The sequence below is a fragment of the Dendrobates tinctorius genome, unplaced genomic scaffold (assembly GCF_039654945.1).
Source record: "Dendrobates tinctorius isolate UK_male_01 unplaced genomic scaffold, ASM3965494v1 ptg000087l, whole genome shotgun sequence".
Classification (NCBI taxonomy): Eukaryota; Metazoa; Chordata; class Amphibia; order Anura; family Dendrobatidae; genus Dendrobates; species Dendrobates tinctorius.
In genome coordinates, this window is record NW_027361755.1 from 6,578,729 (window position 1) to 6,590,641 (window position 11,913).

At 41.9% G+C, this 11,913-nt stretch overlaps 1 protein-coding gene across 1 annotated transcript in view; it reads right to left on the reverse strand.

Moving 5' to 3' along the window:
* NOX3 (NADPH oxidase 3) overlaps window positions 1–11,299 on the reverse strand; it is a 635,497-nt gene extending 624,198 nt beyond the window's left edge. Inside the window, exons 1-2 of the mRNA XM_073585751.1 lie at window positions 11,267–11,299; window positions 4,065–4,160 (exon numbers count right to left, since the gene is read on the reverse strand). Of these exons, the coding sequence (XP_073441852.1) occupies window positions 4,065–4,160; window positions 11,267–11,299 (129 nt within the window). The remainder of the gene's footprint in view (window positions 1–4,064; window positions 4,161–11,266) is intronic.
* Between the last annotated feature and the right edge of the window lie 614 nt (window positions 11,300–11,913).

Below are 11,913 nucleotides of genomic sequence, written 5' to 3' on the forward strand. Positions count from 1 at the left end.
GATGAGACAAAGATATAACTTTTTGGTGATAATTCTAAGAGTTATGTGTGGAGAAAACCCCACTGCTCATCACCTGACCAATGCAATCCAAACAGTGAAACATGTTGTTGGTGGTGGCAGCAGCATCATGCTATGGGGGTGTTTTTCAGATTCAGGGACAGGAAGACTGGTTGCAATTGAAGGAAACATGAATGCGGCCAAGTACAGCGATATCCTGGATGAGAACCTCTTCCAGAGTGCTCTGGACCTTAGACTTGGCAGAAGGTTCACCTTCCAACAAGACAATGACCCTAAGCACACAGCTAAAATAACAAAGGGCCAAGAAGCTGGACTAAGACAGGCAGGTTAACCAGCATAATTGTAAGGATTTTTTTCTTAATGCTTTTCTTTATGCTGGACAAGTGCTATATTTGAGTTTCCTGTGAGGTGATTTGTGAGCACTGCAATAAACCAGTTTGACTTTAAATAGAAACTGTTCCTGTGATACCTCAGATTGTTCCCAAATGAGTAGCATTGTTACAACCTCCACAAGTCTGGTAGCTATTGGGAGCATTTTCCAAATGACTGAAGGTACCACAATCATCTAATCAAACATTGATATGCAAATTTAAAAACAATGTAATGACGCAGCCATCATATTGCTTAGGAAAGACACACTTTATTGTCTCCTACAGATGAACATACTTGGGTGAAAACAATATAAATCAATCCAATAACAAATTATGTTTCAAGGAACAATGGGACCAAATGAATTTCCTTTTGTAGAAATGTTCTCTGGTCTTATTAAACAAATGTAATTAGTTGACTATACGTCAGGGGTTAATGTCTTGAGCTCAGTGCAGGCTTTGACCTGCACACCTGGGGTTAATTATTGTGGCCTCTTTGGTTCAGGCAGAGCTTTTTATTGCCCTGAGATACTCCAATCCCTGTCAGTTATACTTTCGCCCTTGGCATTGCGTGGTGACCCCTGAGTGTGTTTGTGCTGTGTTCTGGTTGCTTGATTCTCTGTGTATGACTCAGTCTGTTCTCTGGATATTGCTTTGGATTCTGCTTGGTACCTTCTATGTCTGTTTGGTTTTGACTTCTGCTTGGCCCTGACTATCCCTTCTGTCTCATCCCTGGTACTTTACTGATATCTCTGTGTATGACCTCAGTTTTGCCTGACTCTGAGTATCTCTGTATAGTGTCCTGCCATCTCTGAAAGCAGGACGCTAAGCCCCGCCCCCTTGCAGTCACAAGACCGGAGATCCTGTGACTGCTTGCTAAACTTCAGCGTCCACAGGTCCTGTGTATCTGTACTTTCCGACTGTAACTGACCCTGGGCCCCCCTCCAGTGCGGTGAGTCCCTGCTCAGCGGAGGCTGCACGCCGGTGCTGACAGGATCCTGACATTTTTAATATCCAGCTCAGGGAAAAACCGACAGCTGGTGGCTGATGGTATTATGCTGTGAAGGGGTTTATATCTATGAAGAGTCCCAAAGTGTTAATATCAGCTCATAGCTGTCAGCAAAGTCTACTGGTTATTGAAATGGGGGACCCCCAAAAAATGAGGCATGGTCCCCCTTTACATTCAATAACCAGCAAAGGCTAAACAGACAGCTGTGGGCTGATATTAGGCTGGGAATGGGACAAGGACATTGGCCCCCTCCCAGACTAAATACACCAGCCCTCCGCTGCCCCAGAAATGTCGCATACATTAGCTTAGTCCTTTAATTGAGCAAAATATTCCCCTCTTTTCCCATTTATTAGCATGAAAATAAAATAAAAAATCCTCACTTGTCAGCAGATAATCCATAATAATGAGGTCCCACTATGAAACCTAACTCTGCTACATACAGTGTATGGAGCTCAGTTAAAAGAACACAGCTCCATATGTGCAGTGGAGCAGCAGAAATGTAGAAATATTTGCAAATTTATTATAAAAGAAAAAGTGAAATATCACATTGTTATAAGTATTCAGACCCTTTACTTAGACACTCAGATTTAAGCCACATGCTGTTCATTTCCTTGTGATCTCCTTGAGATGGTTCTACTTCATTGGAGTCAAGCTGTGTTTAATTAAACCGATAGGACTTGATTTGTAAAGGCACACACCTGTCTGTGTAAGAACTCACAGCTCACAGTGCATGTCAGACCAAATGAGAATCATGTGGTCAAAAGAACTGGCCAAGGAGCTCAGAGACAGAATTGTGGCAAGGCACAGATCTGATCAAGGTTACAAAATAATTTCTGCAATACTCAAGGTTTCTAAGACCACAGTGACTTCCATAATCCTTAATTGGAAAAAGTTTTGGACCAACAGAAGTCTTCCTAGACCTGGCCATCAAGCCAAACTGAGCAGTCGTGGGAGAAGAGCCTTGGTGAGAGAGGTAAAGAAGAATCCCAAGATCACTGTGGCTGAGCTCCACATATGCAGTAGAGAGATGGGAGAAAGTTCCACAAAGTCAACTATCACTGCAGCCCTCCACCAATCAGGCCTTTCAGGCAGAGTGGCCCGATGGAAGCCTCTCCTCAGTGCAAGACATATGAAAGCTCGCATAGAGTTTGATAAAAAACACATGAAGGACTCCCAGACTATGAGAAATAAAATTATCTGGTCTGATGAGACAAAGATATAACTTTTTGGTGATAATTCTAAGAGTTATGTGTGGAGAAAACCCCACTGCTCATCACCTGACCAATGCAATCCAAACAGTGAAACATGTTGTTGGTGGTGGCAGCAGCATCATGCTATGGGGGTGTTTTTCAGATTCAGGGACAGGAAGACTGGTTGCAATTGAAGGAAACATGAATGCGGCCAAGTACAGCGATATCCTGGATGAGAACCTCTTCCAGAGTGCTCTGGACCTTAGACTTGGCAGAAGGTTCACCTTCCAACAAGACAATGACCCTAAGCACACAGCTAAAATAACAAAGGGCCAAGAAGCTGGACTAAGACAGGCAGGTTAACCAGCATAATTGTAAGGATTTTTTTCTTAATGCTTTTCTTTATGCTGGACAAGTGCTATATTTGAGTTTCCTGTGAGGTGATTTGTGAGCACTGCAATAAACCAGTTTGACTTTAAATAGAAACTGTTCCTGTGATACCTCAGATCGTTCCCAAATGAGTAGCATTGTTACAACCTCCACAAGTCTGGTAGCTATTGGGAGCATTTTCCAAATGACTGAAGGTACCACAATCATCTAATCAAACATTGATATGCAAATTTAAAAACAATGTAATGACGCAGCCATCATATTGCTTAGGAAAGACACACTTTATTGTCTCCTACAGATGAACATACTTGGGTGAAAACAATATAAATCAATCCAATAACAAATTATGTTTCAAGGAACAATGGGACCAAATGAATTTCCTTTTGTAGAAATGTTCTCTGGTCTTATTAAACAAATGTAATTAGTTGACTATAATGACAGGGGTGGCGACAGCTCAGGTTCAGTCACTACTTTGAGAATACAAAGAGGTAGCTTTAACCGTGCCCCCGTCATTAGGGCCAACCAACGCTCTGTAATCTCAGAGCTGTGACTAACCAGCGCTGGCTCGGCCATTCTGACTGAAAAGGGAACACTGCTGCTAAGGCTAAATGCAGACGCTGGCCAGCATTATAACACTATTAATCTGCAGATTACCCTCATATTGGCAGGTTAATGATGTTTAATCTAGTAATAAGTTCACTTTAAGCATGGGGGAGCAGAATTTTGTAGCATGGGTGCTTTGCTGCATGATGGACTGGTGGACTTCATAAAATAGATCGCATTATGAGGAAGGTAAATAATATAGAGATATTTAAGTAATATCTCAAGTCATCGGACAAAAAGTTAAAGTTTACATGCAAATGAGTATTCCACAAGTTCGACTTCAAAAATGCTTATATAGTTGTGGCAAAATGGATTCAGTCCAGCAAATTGAGTTGCCATCACAAAGCCATGATCTCAAACCCATAGAAAATATGTGAGCAGAACTGAAAAAGCGTGTACGATCAATGAAGCCTACAAACCTGATCCCATATCTGTCATCTGACATTTAACATTCTTGAAATATAAATAAATTTGTCTCATACTTACCCCCAAAATCACCCGTGTATAATAAAATGAATCAGCTTTCTCATACCAGATAAAGGTATCAATGAATAAATATGCGTTTAAACCCAGCCATGTTACCTGCAACATAATATCATTTGAAATAGTATCATTATTATCTTTATATCATATAGTGCTATTATATTCCACGATAACGTACAATTACAGAATGCTATGCACTGATTATATGAGGATAACCCCTTTCCCCCTCAAGGTAGTTTGCACGTTAATGATCAGGCCAAGTTTTACAATTCTGACCACTGTCACTTCATGAGGTCATAACTCTGGAACACTTCAACCGATCCTGCTGATTCTGAGTCTATTTTTTCATGAGATATTGTAATTCACAATAATGATAAAATTTCTTCTATATAATTTCTTCTATATAACGAGTTAATTTGTGAAAAAAATGCAAAATTTGGCAAAACTTAGAAAATTTTTCAATTTTCAAACTTTGAATTGCCTTTAAACCAAAGAGATATCTCACACAAAATAGTTAATAAATAACATTTCCCACATATCGTTCGATCGCAGCATTTAGGGGCTTAAAGTGCTGGGAGAGTTGCTGCACCGCTCCTGGTACTAAGTAAGCTAACAGAATCAGCTGACAACAGGCGGCAATCGCCAGCGAACAGCCCATGTGCGTGCAAAATCACCAGGACGTATCCATACGTCCCAGATCAGTTTGAACTGGGTCACAGGGACATATGGATATGTCCAAGGTTGGAAAGGGTCAAGGGATTACAATACCTTAAGGTCGCTCTTTTTAGTGAATAAAGAAAGTCAAATTTTTTTTTATTCCAGAGAACACATTTAAGGCCATGTTCACAGGTTCAGTATTTCCTCAGTATTTTACATCAGCATTTGAAAGACAAAACAAGGAGTGGGTGATAAATGCAGAAGTGATGTAAAATACTGATCAAATACTCAATGAGTGAACGTCACCTAACACTGAGATGGTGATTAGCAGATTCAGCTTCTCTTCAGGTTTTAATTGCTACCTGTGCTAAAAAGTAACACCAAGCAAGCGGAGCAATAACCACCATAATAACAGAATATCCAAAAATATTAAAGAAGTCTTTATTGTAATAGTATAAAAATATAAAATTCAGATAGATGAATAGTACAGCATGTAACACGAAACAGATAGTTGTTAACACATGAGTCGGGAAAAAACGGATGAAAAAGCAGTCCTGCATCCAGACATGGATGTAAATGGGCTAAGAAACAAGAGGAATTAGTTCCTTAATTAGGATCATATCCCTTAGTATGTAGTATAATGCCATCAGAGAATAAACCCCAGTCTCCATATAGTACTCTTCCCTATAGTAGATCCCCATACACATGTAACCATGGCTAGTAAATGGATCCAGGTATATGGGACAAAAACATACAGCATAGAGACAGAGTAATCAGGGGTTAATCTTACCCATGTCCTTGTCTGGTGTGCAGGAACGTGCCCCTATGCACGTTTCAAAGTTGCTTCCTCGGGGGGCCTTGCTAAAGAGGTTTTGCTGTAACTAACAAGCAAATTATTTCCCTAACACATATTATTATGAATAGAGATGGGCAAACCCGAACAGTAAAGTATGGGGCATGATGATAAAGCATGGGGCCAGAGAAATTGGCCCTCCTCCCAGGCTAAGAATATCATATCTCAGCAGCCCAAGAAAGCAAAAAGATGTTCCAAATCTGGTGCTTAGCCTCGCTTTCCCACATGTCCTGTGGCGGTTGCAAGTGGGGTAATATTTGTGGGGTTGATATCACCTTTGTATTGTCAGCTGACATCAAGCCAGGGTATTAGTAATGGAGAGGTGTCTATAAAACGCCCCCATTACTAGCCCCATAGCAAGTTTGAAAATAAACACACAGCATAAGTAAAATCCTTTAATTGAAATAAAAATCAACATCTTTTTGCACATTAATTTAAAAATAAAAACAGTTAGGCCGGGGTCACACTGGCGATTAAAACGGACGAATGCAATGCGATAAAAAAATCGCATTGCATTCGTCCCAATGTTATTCTATGGGGCAGCTCACATCATGCGATTGTTGATCGGATCCGATCCTCGGACCGAGACAATCGCAGCATGCTGCGATTGTCACCGATTTTCGGATCGGATTCGACAATGCAAGTCTATGGGGGCATGAAAAAATTGGATTGCAAACGGACCCGATGTGTGAGTTGCGATAAAATCGCACCAAAAGCCGGCATCTTTTTTTCCAAAATACAGTAAAATCACAGTGTCCGGTTAAATAAAGAAACAAATTAATAGATCTTGACACATTAAATAAATATATATATATATTTATATATATATATATATATATTATACATGTCATACAGACACATTGTCACGGCCGCCGCTGATACTCACCTGCAGGGTCCTGTGCGCAACTCCCGGTGCGCACCCGCTCCCCGGCGCGTCCCCGCTGCTGACCTCCGGCCTCCCCGACGTCGCTCCCACTCTCCTCTGGCCGGAATTCTGACGGCGTCATGTGACGTGGTGGCTCCGCCCCCAACATGGCGGCGCCCATCGCCTATTTCTGGCAGGCGTCTCCCTAGGTAAGACGCCTGTGTATCGTTCCCGGGCTGCTGTCCTTTTGGCCAGCGCTCTGTACGCTCTCAGGCCCTGCTACGCTTCACCTCCAAGCAACGCTCAGTTAGGTTTCTTTTGCTGCTCTCTCTCTGGGTTCTCCCCTCTGGCTGTTCCGTTTCCCTGCCTCCTTCCCGGTGTGCTTGTGCCCCTGTGAACTCCTTGTCCGTGCCCTCTCTTACCCGCTCTCTCTCTTGCAGCCTCCAGCCACTACCTGCTTCAAACCCTCCAGGTCTCTGCGTCCTTCTGGCTCCTACCACTGACCTCCCGTGCCGCTGCTCCGCTGACTCTCCACCCTAGTTCCTCTGGTGCTCACCCAGTCGTCCCTTTGGCTCCGGCTGAACACGGTTCCATCCCTTGTGGGCCTGCCCCTAACACTCCCTGTATAGGGGGTGGCTCCACCTGGTCCAGCTCGTCCGCAGGGGCTCTGGGGCCGTGACCCAGAGGGTCCACTCCGTGTTGTTCTCCTTGTTTTTTGCCATCCGAAACACACTCCGTAATACACATTTATATATATATTTCTAATTCATACAGTTCTTAATTGCAGAATAGCCGCTGAAACATTAGCCGGATTTTGTATAACATTCTCCTGCCCGACATGAAATGACACATGGTTTACATATAGTTAACCATTTCATTTCATGTTTTTTTTTTATTTCTATCACTATTAATTATATGAGGGCTTGTGGGTAAAACTTTGGAGTTGTAGGGGTTCATTTAAGGGGTTAATTTGTTGTATTAAATTTCGGAGACTTCCGCTGACATCACTGAGGCTGACCCTGTCACTTATTCCCACACTCTGCCCAAAGCCAGGGGTTTTGGCACCTTCAGACACCAAACAGAGCGTCAGGATCCTGTCTACGGGTCCGAGACTGCAGTGAAAGTTCAAGCAGACAGGACCTGCGACCCTGAAAGTAGTAAGGAGTACAAGGACCTACGATCATGTGACTGCAGAGGGCGGGGCTTAGCGTCGTACTGCTGCTGCTGATGGAATATACTAACTGCAGGGATACTGTAGTAGAAGAGAGGGAAACGCAGGTCAGACAAGCAGAGGTCATAAACGGAGATGGCGGTGCGGTACCAGAGGAACGAGCGGAGAATAGTCAAGTCACAGGCAGAGAGTCATACACAGAGAAGAGAGCGCAGTACAAGAGGGACAGGCAGAACTCGTAACAGGGACAGAACTGGATCAAAACCAAGCAAGCAACAAGTTATCAGGCACAAGGCACACGTACACAAGAGGTCAACTAACTCAGCCGAGGGCAGGAGTATAACTGACACCGGACCTAGGTCGAGTGGCCACTAAATAGCCGCCCTCTGCCAGTGAGAGGCAGAAACAATTAACCCCTGTCTGACCAGGACGGGCAAAAAACAAAACCCCGTCCTGGATCATAACAGTACCCCCCTCTCAACGGGGGGCCACTGGACCCCCCTGGTCTCTCAGGATACTTGGCATGAAAGGCCTGGACCAACCGATCTGCATGAACCGATCGGGGAGGAACCTACGACCGGTCCTCAGGACCGCAGCCTTTCCAATGCACAAGATATTGAAGAGAACAACGGACCAACCTAGAGTCAACAATTCGTTCCACCTCGTACTCAGACTGCCCATCTACCAAAACCGGTGGCGGAGAAGACAATAATCCCTCTCCACAGGACCCCGCAGGTTTCAAAAGGGCCCTATGGAACACATTGGGGATCTGTATAGACGGTGGGAGACGCAACCGAAAAGCCACCGGGTTAACCACTTCAGTAATTTCATAGGGACCAGTAAATTTAGGTCCAAGCTTTGCAGAGGGGGCCTTGAGCCTTATATTCTAGGTAGACAACCATACCTTATCCCCAACCTGGAACATCGGCCCCACGGACCGTTTTCTGCCTGCAAAAAATTTATATTTAGCCTGAGCCTTCGTAATGTTACTCTGCACCTCCCGCCATACCTCCTCTAACCGCTGGATAGTCTCATCCGCCCCAGGACACCCAGAGTCCAAACGGGAGAACTCTCCAAAATGTGGATGAAACCCATAGTTGCAGAAAAAGGGAGATGTACCCGTAGACTGGTTACTGCGGTTGTTAAACGCAAACTCGGCCAAAGGTAACGCAGTACACCAATCATCCTGTCGGGCTGAGGTCAGGCAACGCAGAATTTGCTCCAAAGACTGATTGGTCCGCTTAGTCTGCCCATTAGTCTCTGGATGATAAGCGGATGAAAAAGTCACGTATTCAGGGTAATTTGTAGTTATATTCCGCGCTGCCGCAAGAAAGGATTCCAGGAGATAGATGTCAAAGATTCACAGTGGTTTATTCTACGCGTTTTGGGGGTCTCATGCCCCCTTCATCAGGAAATACATTGATGTGGTATTTCCTAATGAAGGGGGCATGAGACCCCCGAAACGTGTAGAATAAACCACTGTGAATCTTTGACATCTATCTCCTGGAATCCTTTCTTGCGGCAGCGCGGAATATAACTACAATTTACCCTGAATACGTGACTTCTTCTGGTCATTGAGGACCTGTGGATCTGCAGCAGCCACCATACTATATGCTTTCTCTCATCCTAATCAGGTGAGCAAACTTCCTAGTGTAATCTCTCTCTGTAACACGGATAAGACCCTATTGCGCTTTTGTGTCTCCTTTTCTCTGCAATAAGCGGATGAAAAAGACAGACCAATACACAACCTCTTACAAAATGCCCTCCAAAATCTGGAAACAAATTGTACCCTCTTATCAGACACCACATTCAAGGGTACCCCATGCAACCGTACCACATGCTCAACAAACAATCTGGACAACGTTTCTGCATTAGGTAGAGCCACCAAGGGTACAAAATGTGCCTGCTTACTAATCCTGTCCACCACTACCCAAAAGACGGTATTACCCTTGGAAAGGGGAAGATTGGTGATGAAATCCATGGACAAATGAGTCCATGGTCTATCAGGAATTGGCAGTGGCACTAATTCCCCGACCGGCCGGTTATGGGGGGTTTTCGCATGGGCACATACACCACAAGCAGACACAAATTCCCCAACATCAGAGGCTAAAGAAGACCACCAGAATATCCTAGCGATGGCCTTCCGGGTAGCCGAGATCCCCGGATGTCCACCCAGAACTGAGTCGTGGAACTCCCGAAGGACCTTGAGACGAAATTGAGCTGGTACAAAAAGTTTATCCACCGGCTTAGCCGGAGGGGCAAGAGACTGAGCTTCCCGAATCTCCCGCTCCAACACATTACATTTTTTGTGGAACTAATTCATGAACTTTAGTGCGATGCTTGACAAAATACCAAATCCAGGTAATGTTGAAAGATTAACCATTTAATTCCCAACGCGTTTTGAAGTATATAAAACTTCATCCTCAGGGGATGACATACATGAACAAATAAAGCTGTCTCAGATTATATACATTCACGATTTGAAAATTGGCGCCAATGGTCACATGTTATGCGGCAAAAAAGGGGGTTAAAGTTCAAACACATAGATTAACAGGAAATGTCATAATAATTAGTCTTTAATAAATAAAATCAACTATTCTTTTAATTAATTTATAGATAAAAAGCTCAAAACGGAAAAATTAAAAGAAGAAGAAAAAGAAAAAAAAAAATATATATATGTAAAAACAAACTCATACTGTGAAAGGAGAAGGTGCTGACTGTCCAGCAATCAAACCACCACACCAGAACCAGAACAAGTCATGGAGGAAAAAAAAAGAAGAAGAAAACACATTAAAGATATATCAAAAAATATATATATAAAAAAAGGGCATACATATATTAAATAAAAATATGTGAAATATATTTGTATTGTAATAAATACATATTACTCTAAATTTGAGTGGATGTCAATTGATTATCGCCAGAATATAACTATTAATCCTTTATTATTTCAAATAACAAAGAAGACCAGTGGCTGCCAGCCAGAAAAATGGACCCACAAAGAACTCAACAAATGCTCCCAAAGGCGACCAGGATCGCATCCCGCACATCACTCATCAAAAAAGAGAGAGGAAAAAAGGAATTCATCTATACCTCTACATTAATAGCAATAAATCTTTTGCTGTATAGAAATTAATATCCACATCCATATATGTGAAAATGACTGTTAAAATTGACACATGATACAATAATAAAAAATACAATAATAATTGACACATGATACAGTAATAAAAAAATTGCACATAAAAGTAGTAACTCTGAATATAAGAAAATAAATTCTAATGTCATAACACATGTTATGCAGGTTGAACATGAGACAATTTTGAAAAAAATCGAAAAAACTACAAAGGGATAGGGAGGATTACAGGAGAATGAATGATAAAACTAAAAATAATAAAACTAAAAATAATAAAGAAACTATTGTGGATGATAGTAATAAGAAAACTAAAATTAATAAGGAAACTACTGTGGATGATGCTAATAAAAAGGATGTTACCAAAATAGTTGAAACTTATGAGAACAATAAGATAGAACGTAGTGACAATGGTTGCGATAACGGGAAAAATTATAAAAAAATATGATAAAATGGATCCTGATCAACAAAATATATCCTCAGTCAACACTAATGATATTTTTTCCAAACCACCATTAATAAAAACCACCAAAACGACAGCACCACTAATTGAGGCCATTAAACATTTAGAAAGTATAAAAGAACAAATGAGACGTCTTAATGAGGATAAAGCTAAGCAGAATCTTATTGATACATTACATCCAGTTGCGGATGCAAGCAAGATCATTACACCTACTCCAATAGAAATTATATCACCTGCATTTATAGAAAAATAATTGGATAGTTGATTTTATTTATTAAAGACTAATTATTATGACATTTCCTGTTAATCTATGTGTTTGAACATTAACCCCCTTTTTTTGCCGCATAACATGTGCCCATTGGCGCCAATTTTCAAATCGTGAATGTATATAATCTGAGACAGCTTTATTTGTTCATGTATGTCATCGCCTGAGGAAGAAGTTTTATATACTTCGAAACGCGTTGGGAATTAAATGTTTAATCTGTCAACATAACCTGGATTTGGTATTTTGTCAAGCAGCGCACTAAAGTCCATGAATTAGTTCCACAAAAAGTCTGATAGCTTTTGACAGTCACGGAGTTGACCTTTGGACGTGCAGCAAACTGACTACGGATCTTACATGGTTAAATCTCTCCTGGAAAGGGTGAGTAAATTTCTTTCGTTCTTTCAAATATCAACCCAGATAAGACCCTATTGCGCTTTCTTGTGTT